At 32.8% G+C, this 27,754-nt stretch overlaps 2 protein-coding genes across 6 annotated transcripts in view; one reads left to right on the forward strand and one right to left on the reverse strand.

The window, feature by feature from the left end:
* The first annotated feature begins 667 nt into the window (after positions 1 to 667).
* Positions 668 to 20,043, forward strand: LOC143052462 (inositol hexakisphosphate kinase 1-like). 3 transcript variants are annotated; one of them, XM_076225519.1, is made up of 5 exons: positions 668 to 1,297; positions 2,545 to 2,737; positions 10,742 to 10,848; positions 11,800 to 11,975; positions 19,697 to 20,043. In XM_076225519.1, exons 1-5 carry the CDS (start codon positions 1,135 to 1,137, stop codon positions 19,718 to 19,720), a joined length of 663 nt encoding a protein of 220 aa, XP_076081634.1. In that variant the 5' UTR covers positions 668 to 1,134; the 3' UTR covers positions 19,721 to 20,043. The 3 variants fall into 3 exon arrangements, with proteins under 3 accessions (XP_076081634.1, XP_076081628.1, XP_076081638.1); XM_076225513.1 differs by lacking the exon at positions 19,697 to 20,043 and adding an exon at positions 13,845 to 14,559; XM_076225523.1 differs by lacking the exon at positions 19,697 to 20,043 and adding an exon at positions 13,845 to 13,928 and having other exon boundaries at positions 11,800 to 11,911.
* The window catches only part of LOC143052446 (uncharacterized), an 85,671-nt gene continuing 74,388 nt past the window's right edge, over positions 16,472 to 27,754 (reverse strand). For all 3 annotated transcript variants that reach the window (XM_076225485.1, XM_076225494.1, XM_076225502.1), the window contains 5 exons: positions 26,848 to 26,955; positions 23,796 to 24,200; positions 21,059 to 22,427; positions 19,691 to 19,843; positions 16,472 to 18,953 (listed from right to left, as the gene is read on the reverse strand). In XM_076225485.1, the coding sequence (XP_076081600.1) occupies positions 18,802 to 18,953; positions 19,691 to 19,843; positions 21,059 to 22,427; positions 23,796 to 24,200; positions 26,848 to 26,955 (2,187 nt within the window). In that variant the 3' untranslated portion in view covers positions 16,472 to 18,801. The remainder of the gene's footprint in view (positions 18,954 to 19,690; positions 19,844 to 21,058; positions 22,428 to 23,795; positions 24,201 to 26,847; positions 26,956 to 27,754) is intronic.

The following is a 27,754-nucleotide window of genomic DNA, read 5'->3' on the forward strand; positions in this document are numbered from 1 at the left end:
TCTGAAACTACTTGGCCAAATTAAACCAAACTTGGCCACAATTGTCATTGGGGTATCTAGTTTAAAAAATATGTGGCGTGACCCGGCCAACCAACCAAGATGGCCGCCATGGCTAAAAATAGAATATAGGGGTAAAATGCAGTTTTTGGCTTATAACTCAAAAACCAAAGCACTTAGAGCAAATCTGACATGGGGTAAAATTGTTTATCAGGTCAAGATCTTTCTGCCCTCAAATTTTCAGATGAATCTGACAACCCGTTGTTTGGTTACTGCCCCTGAATTGGTATCTTGAATATTATTATAGATAGAGATAAACTGTAAACAGCAATAATGTTCAGCAAAGTTTGATTTACAAATAAGTCAACATGACCAAAATAGTCAATTGACTCCTTAAGGAGTTATTGCCGTTTATAGTTAATTTTTAGCATTTTTCATAAATTTTTGTAAATTTTTAGAAAATATTTTCCACTGTAATTACTGGGCCAAGTTCATTATAGATAAAGATAATTGTAGCAACAAGAATGTTCAGTAAAGTAAGATCTACAAACACATCACCATCACCAAAACACAATTATATCATGAATTTATCTGTGTCCATTGTTTAATATGCACATAGACCAAGGTGAGCGACACAGGCTCTTGAGAGCCTCTAGTTTAATTTTACAGGTAAAATAAAAGGTAAAAAATATGACTATAATTCAGAAATAAACTATAATTGTTAAAACAACAATTCCCTCTATGTTTACATATACATGTAATTAAAAGTGGGCAAACCAGGATGACACCCATGTCATAAATCAATATAGTGGTCAGTGACCGGAAATTTAATTACACGTGTATTGTCAGATTAACTATTCAATCCATTTAAATCCCGGAGGTCATGTTTTGACATATGTGTATTAGTTCGAGATAAAAAATGAATTTTGAATGCTTTTGTTAACCTTGGGACCGTAAATTTAGTTCGACTCAACCGAAATTTCGACTCATCAGGAGTCGAATTACATACTTTTGTATGGAATAAAGTTCGGGACCACGTGAAAACTTCGACTCATCCGAAATTTCGAGTCAACCGAGTTCGTAACAACGAGAGTTAACTGTATTCGGCTATATAAAATTTTATATGATAAATGAGTAATGGATTCAGTAGAGTTAGAACCCTTTACGCACCAGGCTGGTGGTTGCAGTAGTATGATGAGGCTTGATGAAACAACTATATGTAAAACTCTCAATTCACGGGAACAACATTTTTATCTTAATATGCCACGAGATCTTAAAGAATTTACACCTGAATATAAAGGTAATGACTTTTGAAAAATTTAAATATATCGTCTAATAGTTCTTTATTTTTAATAAAGCAAGAATCTTGTAATTTGATTTACTAGGGTGAGAATAACACCACCTATTATTATATCCGGAAATAACTTTTGCCAAAATTTCCCAAAAATTTAAAATGCCAAAAGTCCATAAAATGCAAAACCACAAAATCTTTGGAAAAAGTTGTAAAAAAATGTATATAAAAAAAAGGAAAAAATAATAAGCTTAAACTCTAAAAAGTTCCAAATTTGTTAAATCCCCTCCCTCACCCCTCATTTTGTAAAAGCTAAGAAAAATAAAAAATCTTTCAAATCACCCCTAAAAAAAATTGTTTTTGTTTTTTGTGTTTTTTTTTTTAGTAATAGAAAGCTTCTAGCCTAACAAAGGTGTTCGAAAACTGTGAATTGGAGATTTTTCATTATACTTTTTCTTTGAATATATTGACCCCTGTGTTAGAACAAGTAAAAGAACGTTTCATAAGAAAGTAATTCGTTCCCTTGATGTTATCAAAAATGGATATAATACCGGTGTTGTGATTTCCAGAGTTCATGATTTTACTTTTCACACGTTTTTGATAAAGCCAGACTTTTCCACACAATCTTATTAAAAAAAGTTCTGTTATTTCATTAAAATTTTAATAGTCCCTTAGAAATATGATTGCAGATCTGTTTGCTGCAATTCATATAAAATAAAGAAAAGGAAAATATGCTTGGAATATTTACTGTTTATGTGCTGAGTAGATTCAAACTGTAAATCCTTTCCTTACAAATATCTATTTACGTTTCGACCCTAAAACTTGTGAATAGGTTGTAGGCATTCCTATGGGCACCAATTGCACCCCTTTAATTACTTATTCATGTGTTGTTATGAATCACAGTGTATGACAAAATCAGTAATTATCCGTAAAAACACTTGATGTTATGTAAGAGCTTTAATATCCCGTATAGCGGGTTTATTTTCGTGTTTTTTTGGAGGATAAATGAACTCGCAAAAATAAATTCCGCACAAATTACTGAAATGGGAACACAATGATTAGATAGCGCACATTTCTGAAGGTAATGATGTACGCTTTAATGACACACGTTTTGAACAAATGTATTATCAGGGCTTCAAATAAAAAAAAACACACTGATGAATTTTGTATTGGCTTCAATAAACAGTGATGTTCTGGATGATAAAATGTTCGTATACAGGGCCATTCATACACTGCTTAACCCTTCTTATTGACAGGTGTTATAGAAGTGAATTTACAGAAGGATAGTAATGGCTACATTTCATGTATTGGTTACCCCATGTATATTTTGGATCACCAGGAATCCCAAGTATCTAGTTTTCGGTCATCTCCAAAATCAAGTAATAAAGACCAGGACATTCCTGTTTTACAGAGTGATGAGAGAAAGGTAGATAGTGACCAAGATAGAAAGTAAGTTTCATTACATTATGTTTAAAAGTAACATTAGGTAGCTATTACTTTTTCTGGACATCAAAGCGATTTAACAATTAGGGTTGTCAATTTTTTATTTCTTAGGATACCTTTCAACTTTTATCTTGTCTTAATTATTTTAAACTGATTTCATGATAAAATTTCATTGAGCAATTACAAAACAAAAATATACTTTTGTTCAGTCTTTTTCTTACTTGCAAGATATTTGACAGTTGGAAGTTTTTTTAGTCATATAAATTATTTGTAGATCTTACTTTGCTGAAGATTTTTGTTGTTTACAGATTACCTCTTTCTTTAATAACATTCAAGATCATAACCATTAAGTGCAAAATGTTCTTAAAAGTAACAGTTTGGTGACAGTGATTCATCTGTTCATTCGAAAATTTCAGGATTGATAGAACTTGCCCTCATGAACATTTTTACAACTACCTCTATCTGCTTTAATCTTATATATTATATTATATATAGATATAAGCCAAAAACTGCATCTTACCCCGGTGATTTATTTTTAACCATGGCGGCCATATTTGCCATATAAACTTGAGTCTAGATACCCCAAGGATCATTCAGCTTGAGTTTGGTTGTGATAAGTTTCGGACAATATGTTTTAAATAGTTTACACCGGACGGGCGACGACGACGGATGCCAAGTGATGACAAAAGATCACATTTCCTAGCTAAAAACGAAAGACAATTACACTAACGGGATGTAAAAGTACCGAGCCACGTCAAAATAAAATATCCTATAGCACGTTTATAAGATGAAAAACAATGTCAGTAACTGAAACCTGTTTTATAACAAATTGTATTATTTGTGAAATTGGTACGGAATATTTATCAACAAGGTCTTGGTAATTTCAAATGAACCTTTTTTTAGAAAAAGAACGATACGTTCTTTGACAAAACCCTAGTTCATCAACTTTCTGCTCAAAACACTGGTCTGTGTAGCAGCTGCAAGCTCTTGAATACTGAATGACTTTGGGAAAGTATAACCTATATGCAGATGAAGTTGATATATTGCTAATTAGGTGGGAAAATTCTAGTTCTGAAGGATATATTAAAAAAGAACAAAATAGTGACTGTACTTAGACATCCCGTTATTGTGTTATTGTGCTATGGTACGTTGTTTTATTCTTGTCTTTCATTTTTGCTAATGTTCTTGGAATTGGTTTGTTTTTGTAGTGATTAAGATTATAACACAATATTGACTGCTGTACGCCTATTTTGTACATTTTTACCCATTTTGGGGTTTTGTTCACAAATCGTTGTCAATATAATGGAATGTGATGCAGCTGTCATACAAATGAGAGGTTTGGTCAGCTATAAACCAGGTTCAATCCACCGTTTTCTATAAAAGCAAATGTCTGTACCATGTAAGGAATATGACAGTTGTTATCCATTTGTTTAAGCTTTTGATTTTTCCATTTGATAAGGGACTTTCCGTTTTGAAATCTTCTTGGAGTTCATTTGTTTTGTGATTTTATTTCTATTAGCGGAACCCAATCCGAAAGGTTTGGATTGTTAATGGAAAGAACACCATAAATATATCTGATGATCTGGCTTCTTTGATGATTTTGTGTAACAATTGTCTGAAGGAACTCTGACCTATATGAAATTAAGAAGAGGTCGACAAGGAAAGGCGCACTGTTTGTGGGATGTTAACAATTTGTTGAATAAGTCTCCCTCTAAATTCAAGAAATATGTTGTCAATAAGAACCTCCATGGAGCCTACTAATCCCTATTCCTCTATGTAGCACGTTTTACATTTTGTTCACAAATAGCAAATAATAAATTCAACATTTGTAACTTTGAGATTCTTTATTCGCGATTTTGGTGATTAATTTAATCTAGCTTTCGCATACTATCTTTTTTTTTTCATTCTGCAATCGTAATATTGGTTGGATATTGTGTTATGTTTTATCGTTTGTGGTTTGAATTCTGTATTTTCGGTACATTTCCCGTATTTCGTATTTGTAAGTAATACTGTATCGATGTTGGACTGGTGTGATGATAATAATAATATGAATAAGTAAATAGAAGATGTTCGTTGTTATTCTACGATTTACATGTTGTAACGACTAGTATTTTATTCAATTGTGCGTTATCTGTACTGAGTCTTCTTGTGATTGTTTGTGCTGTATATAGTGTTGTCTTTTAGTAACAGTTTGTAAAGGTACAACTTACCATTTGTGTAAACTACATCTGGCAAAATATTTCTTAAAACAAATATTAAATTACCTTGGCAATTACATGTCCATTTAAAGTTTCATGGTTCTTTTAACATTGGTCGTTAGATGAAATTGTTTGAACTTTTCCGATATAATACTATTTTGTAATATTTTTTCCCCACTGCTCCATTGTATGACGTTTACTAATCTGTCAATTAAAAGGGAGCGCTTACACTATGACCAATTAGAGAAAACAATTTGTAATTATGTGTAAATCAGCGAGCCAGCAGTATATGCTTCTGATGAAATCAAGTCGAATGACTAGCATTGTTCAGTTAGTGGACCATAGTTAAACAAATATCCTATTATCATAGCTCAAACTGATATTCAAAAATAAATATTAAAGAGTAACTACATGATAAACTATCGTAACTATTTTATTTAAACAAAATATTAATACTTAATACGTTTTGGAATGCTGGTCAGTAGTTACTTGGGTGCACTTGCATGTCTAAGTTTTTAACCAATCAGCAATGGGGTTTCCCAGTCGCTGCCGCATATTTTATGTCGGTTAAAAGCTCATTAGAGCTTACGTTTGTCTATGTTTGTATACCTTGCCGACTCTAAATAAAGCTTATTTATTATTTATCTGCTTCTCGTTTACTAATTGTTTTTCTAGACCATACTAATTAATCAATGAGATTAATAGCTAATTTTGAATTAACCTATCAGCGCTTGATTAGTAGGGCTTTTGTTTTATGCACACAGGCTCAACTTCTGACTATTCCTGAAGCAACGCTTGCTTGCAGCAGCCATTATTATTTTTCTAGGAAAATATTTCCCCCCCCCAACTCCCTTAAGGACAATTACATTTATTTGCTTAAAGATCTATATGCATGTATACGCATAATACATATGTTTATTGATAAGAAGCATCAAATTCACGTATCTGTTTGTATTGGTTAATTTAGTAGAGTAGTATTTTTTCAAAGAACTCACAGGTATTATGTACTTTTTGTTAGGAGTACCACAGTTTTTCAACTTGATTTTGCTTTCTTTGTAAATATGTTTATTGCTATATTGATATGCAAAGAAAATTTTAAACTGTGATTCTTTCTCCCAAACCTGTGTCTGTTTTTATTAGCTATGGTCCGCATCCCCGAATCTTCAGCAGAATTGTTCCTGCTACAGTGATATTTACTTATTAATCCATAACACTATACCACCCAGATCCTCCCTTATGCTGTATATATGTCAGTTGTACCAATAACCAGTATGCTATATCGTTGATTCTGCACGGTAACTCTTCAGCATTCAGTCAGGGCATCAACGATATAGCATACTGGTTATTGGTACAACTGACATATATACAGCATAAGGGAGGATCTGTGTGGTATAGTGTTATGGATTAATAAGTAAATATCACAGTAGCAGGAACAATTCTGCTGAAGATTCGGGGATGCGGACAACAGCTAATTCTAGTTTGTAAACTGATGTGAACGGAAACGACTGATGCCAAATATGATGCGCTATAATATATCTAAGTAAATGAAAACCAAAAACTGAAAACAATATATAATTTAATCAACAAAGTACAACTTTTATCATGTAGAGCCAAAGGTGAATAGAAATGGAGCATTCAGTGACTTCAAATTACCCGTACTAAGGAGGCATGTAGCTAATGCACTAACCTAAACGATGGTTGGGAAGCTTGGCTTTCCTTGGTTGGACTGAAAGTCAGTCCTCAGAGGATTCAACATAATAATCTAAAACCATATATATAAAATATATAAGTTTCTCGCAGAAGGTAATCAAAGGTTTTGAGACGATGCAAATATTCAACTTTAGAATATGAATAAATATCTTTAACCTATGAATTCAAATACAAAAAGCTATGCAATTTAACAAATATGTACTGAATAAGATTCATGTAAATCATTAAATAAAGAAATATGAAATTTATAGTTTTAAACAAGGGTAATAACAATGCCGTAATAATCCTAACTGCCACATTCCTCCCCGCTTAGACAAACAATAAATTTCATAAATAAAGTCTGCACACTGAAATGCCTATCAAATTGATGTATCTGCCGCACTAAAAACGCAAATTCAAAAGTCATGTAATCATTAAATCAAATATATATCAGTCCAATTTAAATAACGAGACAGTTTAATCTGTTAAATGGAGACCACGTCACCAATCTGCTACCCTCCTCCTCCCTTCGAAAACAAATGTATATGGAATAACATTTGATAACTAACTTTGTCAGATTAAATGTCTTTCATACGCATGTAATAATATCCCTTTTAAATAAATGTCACTGTTTAACGCATATACACAAACACACATAGGAATCAAGTTCAAAGGATAACGGACGCGACTTGAGGTCTTCTTGGTAAGTAGGCATCAGAATCAGTGGTACGGCACATATAGGGTAACGGCACAGCTAACGGTTGAAATCCAACATGAAAAGTTATACCAGGCAATGTCCACCAATGTTGATCTCACAGTGGCACATTTGACGTGTACCACCGGGTTCTTTAAGGGCATACGATACAGTTACAGGGAAGGTAATGACGTTGCTAACGTAAAATGTTATTTTCGCGACGTCAAACTATGACATATCTGGAAAAGATGCATTTTTCGACTGATTTTTATCTTTCAAACTGATTTTATTTGAAAACGAGTGCATGGACCCCTATTTTTTAAAACAGCAATTTGTTTCATTTTGCAAGGAGATTATGTGACCCAAATTTTATAAAACTGTAAATAGCGCAATTTTTTTTTAAATTTTGATAAAGATGCAGCAAAAAATGACGTTTTTTCCTCTATTCATGAACATTTGATAAATATAGAATTATTTCGGAATAAAAATTGCATAATTTTTAATGATACTTATAAAATACAGAAATTACCGATTATTTAACAAAAAACAATTTGTGTTTATCTTTTAAAACAAAAAAGTTATGTCTTTCTTTCGAAAAAAAAATACAGACACAAATCTGAATTTTGAGCAAATATACAAAATTTCGACCTCATTTTACTCAAAAAGTAGCACATGAAGGTATATTTTTTATTACATATTTGATTTAATCAGGTAAAAAATAGCCTATATGCAAATTTTCAGCAACTTGTAAATACAGGTTCAAAACTGTATCGTATGCCCTTAACTGCACGCACTCCAACGTTGTTGATAACGGTAGCACAAATGGTGTACCACCGGAGACGGATCCGGTCCATCTATATGCAAGGTTCTCAAAATAAAGTTGGGCGATGCCCAAATTGTGTGCAAGGTACTAAATAATGGATCGGATCCATCTGTATGAGCTAGAAGTGTTCCCAACTTCAAGCTTAACGTTCACTCTATTGGTTTCTGCCATGACAAAAGTCAAGAATACTCCCTAAATACTAAATATTTAGCTAAAGATTACAATCCAGACAAACGAGCAACAACTCATAAAACAAACCAATTCCTACTAATACCAGCTAACAGTCTACACTTCAAACAACACAGAAGATCAGCCATAATTCAAGTCAATAATGAAAATGAAGAATAAAACAAGTTGGGATGTGCAACATCCCTCCCTTTGAAAAAGACAAACCAAACAGTCAAACTGAGACGCATGACACCTATGAGTAAATTGAAATAAACTAATGTATACATCTGTATATATTCACACAACACAATGTAAAAACAAACATTAAACAAAGGTAACACAATCTGAACTACAGTGATCATTCCTCAACATTCCGCATATTTCTGAGAGCTTTACTTGACTATCTGCAGACCTTTCAACTATAGCATGAACTTTGATAGACATATTTGGACACTTGGATCTGACATGACCTGACTGATGACATTTAAAACATCTCTTAAATTTATGTTTCCTTCGTGACCTCAATCGCCTCCTCAGTATACAAATTAAAGTTTCAAAACTCTTATGAACAGTATTACAACAAACTGAACTTTCTGACTCATCAGTAGTCTCAGGATCACCAGAAAAATGAACAGCTTCATATTCAATAGCTAGTGATAAAGCCTCATTTAAACTATGAGGGTGCATAAAAGTGACAAATTTAGCCATCTCAATATTCAAACATGATGAAAATAAGTCAGTAAAATACGAATCCAAATCTGAAAAATTATCAGGATAAGCCTTATGAGCTAGTATCTTAAAACGCTGACCAAACTCAGAAATCGTTTCATTTTTCTTCAAACTGCAAACTCGCAGTTGAATTTTAAAATATGCCACCCTCTCCTTAGGATTAAACCTCTGAATGAGAGCATTTTTCAAGCAGTCATAATCATACAACTGTGACCGTTTTAAGAAACGTAAAATAGTTTGAGCATCGCCTCTCAAGTTCATTACCAACTGACATGCCATCTCAAATTCATTCCACTGATTCCAAAGAGAAACTGTCTCAAAATGAACAAAATAATCTGTAATATCAATGCTGATACCATCAAACAAACAAGGTTTTTCTTCAAACCTAATCATGACTAAATATACATTTACAAAACGAACTATGAAAATAAAATAAAATACCCCAGGCACAACTAATCAAACTGGTCTGAGTAAGGACTGACATATCCAGTAGCACCAATAACTGACTCAAATGTCTGCTCCATTTCTTATAAATTTTGTTCAGTTACAAACCAGAAAAAGTTGCTTTATAACTCCGCACCCCACCCGCACTACCAAATGTAGCAGGAACAATTCTGCTGAAGATTCGGGGATGCGGACCACAGCTAATTCTAGTTTGTAAACTGATGTGAACGGAAACGACTGATGCCAAATGTGATGCGCTATAATATATCTAAGTAAATGAAAACCAAAAACTGAAAACAATATATAATTTAATCAACAAAGTACAACTTTTATCATGTAGAGCCAAAGGTGAATAGAAATGGAGCATTCAGTGACTTCAAATTATCCGTACTAAGGAGGCATGTAGCTAATGCACTAACCTAAACGATGGTTGGGAAGCTTGGCTTTCCTTGGTTGGACTGAAAGTCAGTCCTCAGAGGATTCAACATAATAATCTAAAACCATATATATAAAATATATAAGTTTCTCGCAGAAGGTAATCAAAGGTTTTGAGACGATGCAAATATTCAACTTTAGAATATGAATAAATATCTTTAACCTATGAATTCAAATACAAAAAGCTATGCAATTTAACAAATATGTACTGAATAAGATTCATGTAAATCATTAAATAAAGAAATATGAAATTTATAGTTTTAAACAAGGGAAATAACAATGCCGTAATAATCCTAACTGCCACATTTCATTCTTTGTTTGACCATAACTCTCGTGAGGGTCGGTTTCAGTTTCTGATGGGATGAACACAAATGCATTTTTTTATTTGGTTAGAATGCAGAGTTAACTTTGTGTGACATATTTTAATTTGTGTTAACATCGTCAGAAAAATAAATTTCCTAAGTGAGAACTCACGTTTGTCCACCAGCTGGTCCTCTTTATAATTCATCTATTGGTAAATATAGGCAACAGTAGTTAACCGATGTTCAAATCTAATAAATCGATAACAAGAATAAAACAAAAACACACAAAACTACATATTGGATAGACTTAAAATGTATAGACTGACAGAAAGTAAGAATTTACAACGAACACTTTTGTTCCAGTGCAAGCATGCACAAATTCAGAAAAAGATGAGCTTCCGATAACTCTTACATTTTTAGCGGTCCATTGAATCTTGAGCCATCGAAGTTTGACTGTAGTATATTTTTTTTTATTTCTGTGGTTGTTTATCATGTCTATATGTTAGCAAGTATTTATCTATCATGTAGCAAAAGTGAAGAAGTTTGTACACAGACACATAATCCATGGAGTGGCAAATGCCTGGAACGACTTATCTCTAAGATGAAGAACGAAGAAAACAATAGAACAACATGCAGTATCCTTTTTCTGTACTGTAAACACATTTTATGTGTTTATGCTTCCTTCATAAAAGGTGGTCGATCAATAATAATAGTATGATTATTTTAGATGATCATTTATCTATCTTTAGAATATAACTGATACTTATTTTCCAAAATGTTTCCAAAATCAAAATAATCATAAATCGACACATTGAGGTAAAGTTAAAACTTGTATCTTTTGGTTAATGGTTCATCAATTTGGTGTAACATGTTTAACCTGTGGCTGGTGTGTACTGTGGATTCATCAATATTCGTTGGATACCATTTTTGTTTGTGGATTTCGTGGGTACAGTAGAATCACGAATTTATATGTTCAACAATTTGCAAATTGTCTTAAGGAATGTATGCAGACTTTGCCAAAACAACAAATTTAGATATCTACGAATATGCAAGTTTTCCTAAAAACACGCAAATTGATACAAACGAAAATAAATGACTGCACAGTAAGTCAAATTGATTTCTTCAAAGCTGCTAGTTTAACAGGTTGAAATGATTTCTACAGGATTTAATATAATATATAATATGTCTTGTGGGTTAATACCTATTTATAAGTTGGCCTAAAAGTAACACATATATTTGTTTTGGATTGTTAATAAGATCGTCTCACTCTTCAAACTGCTTTTCAATGTGTAAGCTTGGCAGTTATATGAATGTCTTTTTAAAAAAACGGATACTGGAAGCATATATGTTTCTACGTTTATACTTTTTTAATTCATGCATTTTCCGGGTACAACTGTTAACTTTAAGCGGTTGTTGGAATAAGGAGCAAGCGTGATCATGTTAAAGTTTACATTAAGTTGCCTGTCTGCTTATCCCAGCAAATAATTACCTTGGTATCTAAAATTTCCTACTAAACAAGAATTTGAAAGTTTCGACCTCTATTAGTTTATGGAATTGTACTATTATTTGTCCTGTACAATATTCAGAATTTATATTGTTGGAAAATGTGGTGGCAAAATTTAAAAAGCCATGTGTATTAGACATCAAGATGGGAACTCGACAACATGGTGACCATACAAAAGAGGAAATAAAACAAAGGTACATCCAAAAATGTCGGACATCAACTTCAAGCACAATTGGAATTAGGCTTGGTGGGCTACAGGTACCTTTTAATGTAACATCTTAATACTGAAAACATGTACTTTGACATCTATTTACAATCAAGAATCATGGTTATTGAATTTATTAACTGTGCTCAACATTTTAGCTTATTAAAAACTTATGTCTTTTGTCAATTTGGTCTTTAGCTGTCTTCATATTCATACCTGAAATTAAATCTATTTATGAACGCTGATTGTTATGGGCAAGCTGAATAGATAGCTAATTGGACTTTTCACCTCACTTTAAAGACAATCTTGAAAAAAAAAACACTTTTGTGTTTTTCAATGCTAAAGTAAAACCAAAACAAGAGGCTGTCACAACGACAGCAAACCGGATTTATTAATATTTATTTGTGTCCTAGCAATATCACAAGAACCATTACTGATGAATGGTGAAAGTGAAAATCGTCAATATCAAATTTGACCTCCATTTTGTCATCAGTATCAACATATTAAAATTTGAAAAGTTTAGTTTGAATGGTTCATGAGTAAATGCAACAACGTGAATGGAAACGCCATTTTACAATCTTTCAAGAACCATAACTCCTGAACGGTAAAAGTCAAAATCGTCATTATTGAACTTGACCTCTATTTTGCCATCAGTAACAACATATAAAAATTTCAAAAGCTTTGGTTGAATGGTTCATGAGAAAATGCACGGACACGACTGGAAACACCATTTTTCAATCTTTCAAGAACCATAACTCCTGAACGGTAAAAGTCAAAATCGTCTTTATTGAACTTGACCTCTATTTTGTCATCAGTAACAACATATTACAATTTGGAAAGCTTTGGTAGAACAGTTCATGCGTAAATGCACGGACACTACTGGAAACTCCATTTTTCAATCTTTCAAGAACCATAACTCCTGAACGGTAAAAGTCAAAATCGTCATTATTAAACTTGACCTCCATTTTGTCATCAGTAACAACATATAAAAATTTCAAAAGCTTTGGTTGAATGGGTCATGAGAAAATGCATGGACACGACTGGAAACACCATTTTTCAATCTTTCAAGAACCATAACTCCTGAACGGTAAAAGTCAAAATCGTCTTTATTGAACTTGACCTATATTTTGTCATCAGTAACAACATATTAAAATTTGGGAAGCTTTAGTAGAACAGTTCATGCGTAAATGCACGGACACGACTGGAAACTCCATTTTTCAATCTTTCAAAAACCATTACTCCTGAACGGTAAAAGTCAAAATCGTCATTATTGAACTTGACCTCTATTTTGTCATCAGTAACAACATATTAAAATTTGGGAAGCTTTAGTAGAACAGTTCATGCGTAAATGCACGGACACGACTGGAAACTTCAGTTTTCAATCTTTCAAGAACCATAACTCCTGAACGGTAAAAGTCAAAATCGCCATTATTGAACTTGACCTTCATTTAGTTGTCAGTAACAACATATTAAAATTTTAAAAGCTTTGATTGAACGGTTCATGAGTTAATGCACGGACAACATTTGATTGCCGCCCGGCCGCCCGCCGTACATCCCCAAATCAATAACCGACATTTTTGTCACAAAAATCCGGTTAAAAATTGTTCTTCAATTTAGACCAACTACACTTTGTTCTAAAAATAATATATATCGTTCAAATTGATTAGATTGCTTAACATATTTATAAAGATGTGGTTTTGAAGTGTATTGCTTTTGAAAATTCTACAAATAGATATCTACAGCTGGTATTCCTATCTTCTATACAATGGTATGAAAGAGAAAAATTTATAAGATCATACTTTTATGTTATCATCAAGTTCCCTCTTTTTTACTATCGGATTAAATTCATTTTGGAAAAAAAATGCTCACAATCTTTTAGTTTGACAATAGGCTTAGTGTTTTAATGTATACCTCTATTGTAGGTTTATCAAGCCAACACAGGGAAATATATTTGCCATAACAAGTATTATGGGAGGTCTTTATCATTAGAGGGATTTAAAGAAGCGCTACACCAGTATCTACATAATGGTCATGAACTTCGTACAGATCTTGTAGATCCCATTATTACGCAACTCCAAAAATGTGCTCATTTTCTAAGAAAGAAAGATACATTCCGATTTTATGGAAGTTCCTTACTGTTTATTTATGAAGGTGGTGTATCTGATAAGCAATGTCATATGTCAAACAACTGTCAAATAGATATAAGAATGATTGACTTTGCTCGCAGTACACATATAGGCATACATGAAGACAAAACTATAGTACATAACGGTCCTGATTCAGGATATCTGTTTGGACTTGGGCATCTTATTGACTTGTTTACTGAGATAAAATAGAAATATTATCTTTTACATTATGGAAGTCAACAACTCAATTGGTACATTTGATAACTATTGTGTAATCCTCCTTTCATGGGGATGCAAATTAGCCAGTCACAGAAAAGGGATTCTGGGACAAGTAGGCTTTAAAATCAAATGTATTTTCACAATCTCATTTGCAGAATCATTTGTTCAATCTTTTTAGTAAATCATGAATTGTAATGATTGTTTAAATTATACTCCTATTATGGGAAATAAAGCTTTGGAATGACAGAAATGTAATAGAAATTTGACAAAGTAAAGCAAAATTGAGATTATTTAGACTGGAATAGGCTAGAAATACCATAGAGCACAACCCCAACCCAAACAATTATGCAGCCCAATTTTTCTGTAATAAGCTTTTTTTGGGTAAATATCTGAATAATCTCTTTCACAAATGCATTGCCCAATACTGTGTAATTAAAGATTCTTCTTGAAAAATAAAAAAGAGAGGCAAAAAGTAAAATCACAAAAATACTGAACTCAAAGGAAAATTCTATCGTAAAGTCTCTAATCAAATGGCAAAATCAAATGACAAAACACATCAAACGAATGGTCAACTGTCACATTCCTGACTTGGTACAGGCATTTTCAAATGTAGAAAATGGTGGATTGAACCTGATTTTATAGCGCTAAACTTCTCACTTGTACGACAGTCGCAAAGATACCGGAGGGACATTCAAAATCATAAGATGAAAACAAACTGACCGATTGCCATGGTCAAAAAAGAGATACACAAACAGACAAACATAGTACACAAAACACAACATGGAAAACTAAAGACTAAGAAATACGAACCCAACTAAAAACAGATCTTGCTCCATATGTGGTACATGTGGTGTTGCTCAAGTTAGTACATTATGAGTAATAAGTCTAATTCAGTAGGTCACATTCAGGAAAAGGAGACAGGGTTGTAGTTACTTGTAGTTATGACATTAGGAACATATCCGCTGCTATCTTCTGTGAAACAGATATTCCATAACGGTCAACCAACTTGAGGTGGCGTCAGTAAAACTTACGAAGGGATGATTTCAACTGCACCAATTGGAACCCTTGGTTTTATAGCATTTTAGTGAGCAGCACCCTCTATCAAAGAAATAATGGTTGGTAATCCTAGAATATTGTATAGACTGGAGGAGCTATACTCTGTATGCAGCAGCTGCTGGAATGCTGTTACATAGAAATTGAAGGTTCATAATTGGTAGTGTTAAATCAGCTATTTTGTTGTTTTCAACAACCCTCTTTGTTAATTTCTTGATGCAAATCAAAATATGAGGAAGCCTTAACTGTATCTTTTGTAAATACATAGGCCTGAATAACATATTCTAATATACATGTACATAGAATACCCGGTAAAATAACTCAGACTGATACAGCAGGAATACACATTTTATCATGTATGAATGGCTTTAACATTAAGTAAGACAGAGAACTTTAGTTTTTTCCAATTGAAGAGTATTCTGAAAACTAAATTGGTTAAGGATTGATGAAGCATCACAAAATGGATTAAATATCACACAGTAGACAAACCAAGGGCTAAATTTTCAAATTGCACTCAAGGTGTCAGACCACCAATTCAAGATCCCTTTCTGTTCAACCAAATCTGCAATTTTCACAGCTTACTCAACATTTTACCTCAAGTTTAACTTCATAGAACCCAGGTATATCCTGAATTGTACATGCATCACCTTTCGACATGCCAGTTTTCAACTCGTTTTAAGTCTTCTAAGAAAAAATTGCCATAAGAAAAATAACTTCTACAAAAAAAAACCCTGGTTTTCCAGAAATCTTAAATTAGTATACTATGGAGCCAATATTCCTCAATTTTTAATGCAAACTCATAGACAAGTAAATTTTGGCTCAAAATGGTCTAGATATATTTCTCTTTCACCAAAAATTTAATTTCTGCAAATTTGTTGGTTAGTTTAAGAAAACAATGACACCAAGGGCTCTGTTTTGTGTCAGAGCAGGGCTACTTTTACAAATTGGTGGTCTGACACCTCAAGGAACAGTATTGTTCTTTCATATTTCGTATCATGCCAGGAAATACAGCAGCTTGACATCATATTCCAAAATTTGACATCATTAGATATATGACGTCACACCCTGACATTATATTTGAGACCTATTAAGTAAAAAGATTACACTATATTTTTCCATTATACACAGGGAAGCAGGGTATAGAAAACAAATGTTTGTGAACAATTTATTGCACATTAGTATTCATATAAAATTATTACATTAAAGTTGTCATCTAAATAGAAAATATGAAACAGTAATTTTGACAATTTATAGATTTCAAAGCAAATTTGTCTTCAGTTATTTAAAACTAGAGGCTCTAAAGAGCCTATGTTGCTTACCTTGGTCTATGTGTATATTAAACAAAGGACACAGATGGATTCATGGTTTTTGGTGATGTGATGTGTTTGTAGATCTGACTTTACTGAACATTCTTGCTTCTTACAATTCTCTATCTATATAGACTTGGCCCTTTAGATACAGAAGAAAATATTTTGTAAAAATTTACAAAATTTACCAAATTAATGAAAATTGTTTAAAATTGACTATCAAGGGCAATAACTCCTTAAGGGGTCGACTGACAATTGTGGTCATGTTGACTTATTATTAGATCTTACTTTGCTGAACATTATTGCTGTTTACAGTTTATCTCTATCTTTAACAGTATTCAAGATAATAACCAAAAACCGCAAAATTTCTTTAAATATTATAAATTGGGGGCAGCAACCCAACAACCAGTTGTCCGATTTATCTGAAGAGTTCAGGGCAGATAGATACTAACTTTATAAACAAATTAACCCTTGTTAGATTTGCTCTAAATGCTTTGGTTTCAGAGTTATAAGCCAAAATCTACGTTTTACCCCTATGTTCTATTTTTAGCCATGGTGGCCCTCTTGATTGGTTGGCTGGGTCAATGCACACATTTTTTAAACTAGATACCCTAATAACGATTGTGGCTAAGTTTGGTTAAATTTGACCCAGTAATTTCAGAGGAGAAGATTTTTTAAAAGATTACAAAAAGGAGTAGGTCCAGTAAGGGCTGATTTTGGCCTCAAATTTCAAGTTCATCTGGCAAAAGATTGGACACTTTTTAAACACTTAAGTGTCTATTTCAGCTGATTCAATAAGTTTATGTGAAACATTTTAACTGATTTAGTCATTTAACACACTCTGATTCAAGCTCAAATATGAAAATTTTCAGATGGTTTTTGTCAAAAATGAAAGTGGCCGCATCCGTGTTCATCCTCAACCTTTATATATGTTATGAGTTATTATCAAATACAACTTACATTTCAATATTAAGAATGAACACAAATGCGGCCACTTCATTTAACATGGAAACCGTCTAAAAGTTAACTAAAATGCTAAAATTGTGAAGATTTCAGTAATTTAGCATAACTTAATGATGCTAGTACGCGATATATGTGCATTGTATTGTCAAAAACAGCCCATATGTATGTAGCAAATGCATTCTACTTTCCAATAAATAACTTAAAGTTTAAATTTGAACAATTTTGTAAAACTGCCATATTTTGGGGCAAAAAAGGGTTCTTACCAGACCTAATGGCCAGGTGAGCTAAAAAAAATTAATCTATTAACAAATTAGGTTTTCATATGATTATCTTATTTATGTTGAACATTGACACAAAAAGCTGAAAGATAAGATTTTCATATGAAAAATGTTCTAATGGAAATAGTGAACTTGAGTTATCCCCCTTAATTGATGAAGAGGATTTTTCTTGTCCTGACAATAAAGTATTCGGACATTCACCTGTTCCATATGACTGAATAGAGAGGGTAAAAGGGGGTGGGGTATCTGCACAGAAGAAAGGGAAATAAAATTGCCATTTCATAATGAACAAACAATTAAATATTTTTTTGCACTTGATCTTTTTACGGATTTCACGAAACACGGTTAATAACCAACCTTTTTCACAGCTGCACGTGAAATAAAAATGGCAAAACAGGTTGCATGAAAATAACCCTCTAACACCCTCTGAATACTTTGATACACAAGACCTTGTGAGACCTTATGTGTTAAAATTAACTTTCAGCAATATAAACCTGGTAAAATTTCTTGATAATAACAGGCTATGTGTCAATAATGGAGGTAATATATTGTCATTGAATATCCATGAAAATCTAAAAACTTCTATCTATAGAGTTTTAAATGATTCATTTTTTGGCTATTTATCTATATTGATTGTTTTAAATTGAGTTGCATTAATAATTTAAGTGCAAATGAATAAACATATAATTATATTTGATATCACAAAATCTACATAATAACACATTACATGAAGATACAATTAATTTTGCTTAATATCAATTACATGTAAACATTTTGTTTCTTTCCACGTGAGCTGGAAAGTGTATATCTTCACTTTTGTGTATGCCACAATACATAGTTTGATATGAGTAAATAATCCACATAAGAAAAACATGAAATTAACAGTATAACAGATCACAGACTTGTTTGATTATCACGAACTCAATCCTGTATTCACTCCATATGTAAATTGCTGTTCTCATTGCCTCCCATGTCCTGGTTCTCAAATCCTTGCATAGAGTGATATCTCTGTACAACCATCGGCCAGTCAACAACATCTTCTATTCTCTGGGGACCATGGTGACCAGTTACACGTAAAAACCCATCTGTAATAGCAATATTTAAATTCTGAGACAAGTTTTTATCACACCAAGTTACTTAATTATGACGTTAAAATATTTGTATCATACTTCCATAAAAATAGCAAATAAGTAAAAACTGCTCATTTTATCTTAGAAATGTCTTCCTTTACTTATACATTATGCAAAATAACCATTTCATAGCTCCTGGCTCATAAGTTTTTATTAACAGTGTGATTCAAAGCTTTACATAAAGGCACTTGTCTTTCTTTGAGAACATTACCTAGACGTCCATTTTTAAATAATTTGTATTTTTTGCTGAATCATTTAAAGTGTCCTGACATCTCTCTTAGTCATTCTGTCAGAATATCACCTTTTTTTTATGTCTGGTAAAAATGTGTTTCTGCATTCTATTTCTGTAACTACGATTTGGGGTTCCCAAGTATAACCTTTAGCATGTTATTAATAATTTGTCTTTTACTGTCAAAATGTAACTCAATGGACGGACCTTAAAAAAATGATCACAGTTCAAACTATGTTGGACAGATGTCTTTCAATAAATGATACTATAGACCAAATGCAAGTAATCTACTATTTACATAAATTAAAAAACATATAAACTTAATATATGAAAAGCCATTATTATCTTTTTCAGGATTATTATATTTCAGTTTCACACAGAAACCAGTCTTGTTTGCTATGCCCAAGGCTGTAGTGAACATAAACTCTGTATAATAAAAATCCCATTGCATATTGTTTCTTACCTTCAGGGGCTACCTGTGTGTTCCGTCTGACAACATTTCTCAACCAACCAACAGAATTTTGTGCCAGAAGGTCAACAGATCGTGAATCAGACAAGGCGTCATTGTCATCTTCATCGTTTACATAGTCCTTAGCTTGTGCAGAACACAACTTCCCTGAAAAAACAAATAAAAAAATGAGATAGTGTTACACCAAAAGTATAGTTGATACAAGTATAAAGCTGTAAAATTATAAGAAAAAAATATCTCTTTTTTTGTTTGTAAATGTTTCCTTGATATGTTCTGTAACAGAATCCAACATGTTGTGTGCTGTAATCCTTTGAATACACTAGATTTTTTATTGTTCCCAGCTGAAACTAAAGAATTTTGTTATAGTTTATTGCACCAAATGTTGTTGTGTATCAGATGTATCTTCTGAATGTCTTATGTGCAATTTGCTGTTACAGAATCTAATGCATTATGGGTAATATTTTCTGAAGTTTACAACAAAACGTTGTGATTGGTTATAAAACGTCCTAACCAATGGGAATTCAACCAATAATGTGAGGTTACTTTCATTTTGGTGTACGGAAAATGAAATTACCCATAGTCCTTTAGATTATAAAACAGCTAACTCTGTTGGAGAGGATGACAAATTATCTGGCAGAAAACAGAACAATCTGGTGAATTGAGATTCATATAGTAAACAGCACTCACACTTTCTTGTATGTTTTAAAGATGTAAAATAAAAATAGGTTCACAAACTTCGTTTTCAAAGTATACTTCATTCAAAGCAATGTTCTAGATGATAAAATATCACATAACATTCAAATAAGCGTAAATTCATACCGTTGTAAGCCATAAAAAGTTTCCCTCGATCAAACAGGTGGCAAATTTGTCAATACAACAAAAATGAAGTGGTTGACAAAAGTTGTATGTAACATAGACCATTTACTTTTTTTTTTTTTTTTACCTTAAAATTGGAATTAATAAGGAGTTAAATTGACAATTTCATTCATATTGACTTAATTGTAAACTTTGTGAGGCTAATCTTTTTGGCTGTTTAAAGTTTCAGTCTATCTATTATAGCTTTTAAAATTGAAGGTAAAAACACTTAATTTGGTCAAAAATCATCATAAAAAGGTAATAACTCCTGTAGTTAACTATTTTGGTCTTTTGAAATTATTATTAAATTTTATTTGCAAATCAGTTTTGCAACAGTTATTCTATCTATCTGCTATATTTTTCACTTAAAATGCAAAACATGGGTTAAACTTATAATTCAAGGAAAGATTTTACAGTTTAAAGTTTCTTTTTATTCATTACACTTGTCAAGACTACAATCCCAAAACACACAAAAAATGGGGAAAATGACATAAGGATAGTTTTTACCTTTGTATTTACATGCCATTCGGCAATATGCAAATATCTTTGTAAACAAATTTAATGGAGCTGGTGTTGCTGATGTCTTGTTCATGTTTCTTATTAGTTTGGCTCGTCCAAACTTCCATTCTGTATCTGACTGTTGCTGTATTCTCTGATATGTATCGGACATCATAGCAATTAACAAGTTTATAAGAACAATAAGTGTCACCATCATGTAGGTTCCAAACACAATTTTGGCCAGTGTGATTACCCATGCTGGATTACGATAAACTGTTGGCAATGCATCTGGATCCACTAATCCAAATAATGAGAAAAATAACAGTTCAAATGTATCGATTGGCGTCATGTAAGTTACTGGTTCTCCATTACCTAACCCGTTACCCAGGGATGGATCTGGATCTTTAGGAGCATACACTGGTTGATATATGGCTGACAAATGTAATGTGAATCCTAACATAAATATCAGTAATATGACAAGAAATCGTGTTAAGTCTTTCAGCAAGTCTCTGATAATAATGGCCCACGGTCCAAATAAATGATGAAATGATAAGAAGTCCAGTAACTGTACAAAACTCATTAATAATGCCCAAGCTAAGATTTGATTTCTTATGTATAGTAATATTAGCCTGTCGTCATATGAAAATGCAAAAGCAATTACATGAATGAATATTCCAATTGCACTGACGGCTATGGATATGACCTTAAGCCATCCAAGTCCTCCTCTATCACCGGGATTTGTTAGTTCTGACACTAGCAAACCTGATAACCATGCTAATAGTAACCACTCATACCAGTGTGGTATCAACGAGGCTGATTGATATATTGGCGTTAATGGATACACTACTGTCAGCGAAAACAAAAACATTAAATACAAATGTGATACTAGGTACGCCATGAATTTGATTATAGGAATTTTGTTGTATCTTTGTCTTAAAGGTAATGATACTATTAACCACACTAAAGGTATAAATAGAAATACTAAAAATAACATCACAATTTTCCATGTCGTCCATTTCAAATTACCCATCCAAACATCTGATAAATATTTCTGAACTGAGGGATGGGAAACTACTTCTTTCTGCTCATGTTCAATCAACACATCTAAAAATGAAGTTCCATTATTATCAACTGATTTGAGAATTTGTCCTGCACTGTTAGAACTAGCAGCTATTGCAGTCAACTCAGTAGCCATGTATTCACAGTAGTCCCCAGCAACCAGCAGGTCACGTGACCTCTCCTTTTCTTTACTAGCCAGCAGACGAAAGCTACTTGACATTTTGGCGGCAGTATCTACTGGAGCAGGTGAAAGCAATATGAACTCTTTCAGACATTTGTTCTTTGTCAACTTCCCACAAACCATTAGGTCAAATACAAACTAAAATAGAAATCATTGCTTCATGCATAAATTAAGTATTCAAGAAAAGTCTGTCTGGTAAGAAGATTTCAAGGCAAATATCATGGAAGCTTTATGTTAGCATATCCCCTTTATAAAAGACCACTGGATAGATTGATACAGTAGTTTTATATTTGATTTTAAAAGGCTTAAAACACACAAATTTGTTGGGCATAATGCATCTATGATTCTATGGCTTTCTTTTTCACTCTTTTATTGTTTTTTCCTCATTTCAGATACCTATTGTCTGAAAGGGAAATTATTCCAAATAATTCAAAAAATTCAAATGAATATATGGATAATAAAAACCATTTTTTTTATATATATTCTTTGGTCATCATTTTGTGTGTTTTCTGTCCTGTGTATTTATGAGTTTTGATAACCCACCTTTGTATCATCCATTAGATGTTTAAAAGTGTTGTGATCCTTTCTTTGTTTGTTTTCTGTACCATGTATTTTTGAGTTTCTATAAACCCACCTTCTTATTATTGTGAAGATGTTGAGCGTTGTGATATTTTCCTTGTGTGTTTTCTGTCCCGTGTATTTATGAGTATTAATATAACCCACCTTTTTATCATCCATAAGATGTTAGGTGTTGTGATCTTTTCTTTGTGTGTTTTCTGACCTGTGAATTTATGAGTTTCTGTAACCAACCTTTTTATCATCCATTAGATGTTGAGTGTTGTGATCTTTTCTTTGTGTGTTTTCTGTCCCATGTATTTATGAGTTTCTATAACCAACCTTTTTATCATCCATAAGATGTTAGGTGTTGTGATATTTTCTTTGTGTGTTTTCTGTCCTGTTCATTTATGAGTTTTAATAACCTACCTTTTTATCATCCATAAGATGTTGAGTGTTGTGATCTTTTCTTTGTGTGTTTTCTGTCCTGTGTATTTATGAGTTTCTATAACCCACCTTTTTATCATCCATAAGATGTTAGGTGTTGTGATCTTTTCTTTGTGTGTTATCTGTCCTGTGTATTTATGAGTTTCTATAACCCACCTTTTTATCATCCATAAGATGTTAGGTGTTGTGATCTTTTCTTTGTGTGTTTTCTGTCCCATGTATTTATGAGTTTTAATAACCTACCTTTTTATCATCCATTAGATGTTGAGTGTTGTGATCTTTTCTTTGTGTGTTTTCTGTCCTGTGTATTTTTGAGTTTCTATAACCCACCTTTTTATCATCCATAACATGTTAGGTGTTGTGATCTTTTCTTTGTGTGTTTTCTGTCCTGTGTATTTATGAGTTTTAATAACCTACCTTTTTATCATCCATTAAATGTTGAGTGTTGTGATATTTTCTTTGTGTGTTTTCTGTCCCGTGTATTTATGAGTTTTAATAACCAACCTTTTTATCATCCATTAGATGTTGAGTGTTGTGATCTTTTCTTAACAGATAACTCAACACCTCAGAGTGGTTCATAGCTGCAGCATAACATATTGGAACTTTCCCATCTTTTGTTTCAAACTTTGCTGAAGCTCCACTTTCAACAAGCAGTTTAACGACATTCAAAAATCCAGCTTTGGCAGAGAAATGCAGCGAAGTCCAACCATTCTTATCACAAGCATTTATATCTGCTCCTTGACCAAGAAGCAAAGCTACCATGTCCAGATGTCCATTGGCAGCGGCCAAATGTAAGGCAGTTCTTCCCCTCTTGTCTTTCAGTTGTAACTGGCTAGTGGACTTACTTAGTAACAAACTGACCACTGATGTATGGCCTCCTTGTGCTGCCAAGTGTAATGGAATAGCTCCCTGAAATAAAAGAGTTTGAATCAGATTATTAAGATGATATACAGTGTGCTCTTCCATACCAGTACCCTCTTGTCATTTGTATGCCGAAAGGCAAATAAGGCAAGGAACTCTTCCATACCAGTACCCTCCTATCTTGTCATTTGTATGCCTAAAGGCAAATAGGGCAAGGTGCTCTTCCATTACAGTACCCTCCTATCTTGTCATTTGTATGCCTAAAGGCAAACAGGGCAAGGTGCTCTTCCATACCAGTACCCTACTATCTTCCCATTTGTATGCCTAAAGGCAAATAGGGCAAGGGGCTCTTCCATACCAGTACCCTCCTATTTTGTCATTTGTATGCCTAAAGGCAAATAGGGCAAGGGGCTCTTTCGATAGCAAGGTTATAGATTTTGTTCTTGGTTTGGTAAACTCTGACATCAATGATTCAAAGTCAATAAGTATTTTGGTTATGTCATGCCATTTCCTTTTGTGTGTTAGATGTTTAGAAATACAGGAAAAGAAAAATATTTCAGTAAATCATGTTAACTCACATATGATAACTTAACATTTTCAACCTGGTGATGATTTGTTCCTCAAATAGTCCATATACTCTTATTTATCATAGAATGGAATACAAAAGTTATAATACATTATTTTATTTTGATTTTTTTTTTATTTAAACCAAAGAATGTACATGCTGAAATGTCTTGCCTGCTTTACTGATCATTATTGAAATTTAGGTTGAAAGTCATAAAGATCAAGGTTTTATTACATGTATAACACTAACTCTACATCATCAAATATTTGGGGAAATGATGTCAAGATCAAATGCACCTGATAGACATAAATCATTCTATATACCAAATATAGTTGACCCATAACTTTAAATATATGAAAAACTTACCTTTACCGAGTAAACTCAATGTTGACAAAAAACTATAAACATGAAAGTGAGGTCATGGTCAAATGAATCTTGCTAGACAGAAATGTACACCTTACAATCATTCAATACATCAAATTCCGTGTACCAATTCTTTGTCTGTGGATTCATTTATTTTCATGGGTATCAATTTTTGTGAATTGCTGAAAACTTGCATATTCGTGGATATTTGATTTCATGGTTTTGCCAATTTCTGTATACAAAGCCTATTGAAAATATGCTATTTGTTGAACATTATAATTCATTGTTCACCTGTACCAATGGAACCCACGAAAATTGGTATACAACAAATAATAATGAATCCACAGTATCTTAGAAACTCACCTAACCACAAAAATTTATTAATGATCAATTAATCAAAAAATGAGGTCAAGGTCAAATAAACCCTGTCATACAAACATGCACACCTACCAATCCTATTTCTTGTTAACCTGAGCATTGGTTAAAACATCAGCTTGTACTCCTGGTGAGTTGAGTAACAATCTAACTTTACCTGAGTATTGGTTGAAACATCAGTTTGTACTCCTAGTGAGTTGAGTAACAATCTAACTTTTTACCTAAGCATTGCTTGAAACATCAGTTTGTACTCCTGATGAGTTGAGTAACAATCTAACTTTACCTGAGCATTGATTGAAACATCAGTTTGTACTCCTGGTGAGTTGAGTAACAATCTAACTTTACCTGAGCATTGGTTAGAACATCAGTTTGTACTCCTGGTGAGTTGAGTAACAATCTAACTTTACCTGAGCATTGGTTGAAACATCAGTTTGTACTCCTGGTGAGTTGAGTAACAATCTAACTTTACCTGAGCATTGGTTGAAACATCAGTTTGTACTCCTAGTGAGTTGAGTAACAATCTAACTTTTTACCTAAGCATTGCTTGAAACATCAGTTTGTACTCCTGGTGAGTTGAGTAACAATCTAACTTTACCTGAGCATTGGTTGAAACATCAGTTTGTACTCCTAGTGAGTTGAGTAACAATCTAACTTTACCTGAGCATTGCTTGAAACATCAGTTTGTACTCCTGGTGAGTTGAGTAACAATCTAACTTTACCTGAGCATTGGTTGAAACGTCAGCTTGTACTCCTGGTGAGTTGAGTAACAATCTAACTTTACCTGAGCATTGGTTGAAACATCAGTTTGTACTCCTGGTGAGTTGAGTAACAATCTATCTTTACCTGAGTATTGATTGAAACATCAGTTTGTACTCCTGGTGAGTAACAATCTAACTTTACCTGAGCATTGGTTGAAACATCAGCTTGTACTCCTAGTGAGTTGAGTAACAATCTAACTTTTTACCTAAGCATTGGTTGAAACATCAGTTTGTACTCCTGGTGAGTTGAGTAACAATCTAACTTTACCAAGCATTGGTTAAAACATCAGCTTGTATTCCTTGTGAGTTGAGTAACAATCTAACTTTACCTGAGCATTGATTGAAACATCAGTTTGTACTCCTGGTGAGTTGAGTAACAATCTAACTTTACCTAAGCATTGCTTGAAACATCAGTTTGTACTCCTGGTGAGTTGAGTAACAATCTAACTTTACCTGAGCATTGGTTGAAACATCAGTTTGTACTCCTGGTGAGTTGAGTAACAATCTATCTTTACCTGAGTATTGATTGAAACATCAGTTTGTACTCCTGGTGAGTAACAATCTAACTTTACCTGAGCATTGGTTGAAACATCAGCTTGTACTCCTAGTGAGTTGAGTAACAATCTAACTTTACCTGAGCATTGGTTGAAACATCAGCTTGTACTCCTGGTGAGTTGAGTAACAATCTAACCAATCCTTCATGTCCAGACTGGGCGGCTAAATGCAATGGTGTCAAACCAGACTGAAAAATCAAATGTATGTTTATTATTTTTATATTCAAATATCTCATAAATAACTTCCAAGTTTTGATTACTATTAATACAAATATTTCTCCTATCTTTTAATTATACATTAGTTGCAATGTAATAATGTGAATTTCCATTAATTTTGAAAAGACCCTATTATTTGACTGACTTAATAAAACAATGGGTTCTGTCAATGACATTGCATCAAACTATATTGAGTATGCATACTAAAAGGTATATAGTGCCTTGCATTTTCTTCTATGTTCCATTAAAAACTCCAAAACCAAGAAATAAAAAAAAAATATCAAATGTGTGCCCAACAACACTGGTAATCTAGTCATGCACTTTGTACATTAGTGAATTGATGTGTTGGTTGGACAATTTTCTATATTTGGATTGCTATTGTAAAAGTTATTGTTAAGAATGACATTTTTTTTTTAAATTGCAGCTTTGGAAGCTTCATATAAATTTAATGGCAGACAGAAATATAAACAAAACTAAATGAAAATTGAAATCAAGATGTTTGCGTTACAAGGCAAAAGTTTGTGTTAATGTTACATTGCACAGGTTTGCGTTTCAATAACGCAAAGATAGGAAAAACAATATTTAAAAAACTGTTGACAAAAAAATATATACATTATAAGTTTGGATTGGAACATTATAATTTCCATACACAGAATTATACAAATATATAACACTATAGTCATAAAAGTGATATATTAGTGTTCTACAGCATTTTATCCTTCTATACAGGTTTTTTCATCAATGCGAATTAAAATCTCTTTTTTTTTATCT

This window comes from Mytilus galloprovincialis, chromosome 1 (genome assembly GCF_965363235.1).
Source record: "Mytilus galloprovincialis chromosome 1, xbMytGall1.hap1.1, whole genome shotgun sequence".
NCBI classification, from domain to species: domain Eukaryota; kingdom Metazoa; phylum Mollusca; class Bivalvia; order Mytilida; family Mytilidae; genus Mytilus; species Mytilus galloprovincialis.

Excerpts from the sequence above, each read along its gene's own strand:
- LOC143052462 (XM_076225513.1), top strand. The coding sequence starts at position 1,135 with ATGGATTCAGTAGAGTTAGAACCCTTTACGCACCAGGCTGGTGGTTGC. Across the intron at positions 1,298-2,544 it reads ATTTACACCTGAATATAAAG|GTGTTATAGAAGTGAATTTA; the intron begins GTAATGACTTTT and ends TCTTATTGACAG. Across the intron at positions 10,849-11,799 it reads AAACAATAGAACAACATGCA|AATTTATATTGTTGGAAAAT; the intron begins GTATCCTTTTTC and ends TACAATATTCAG.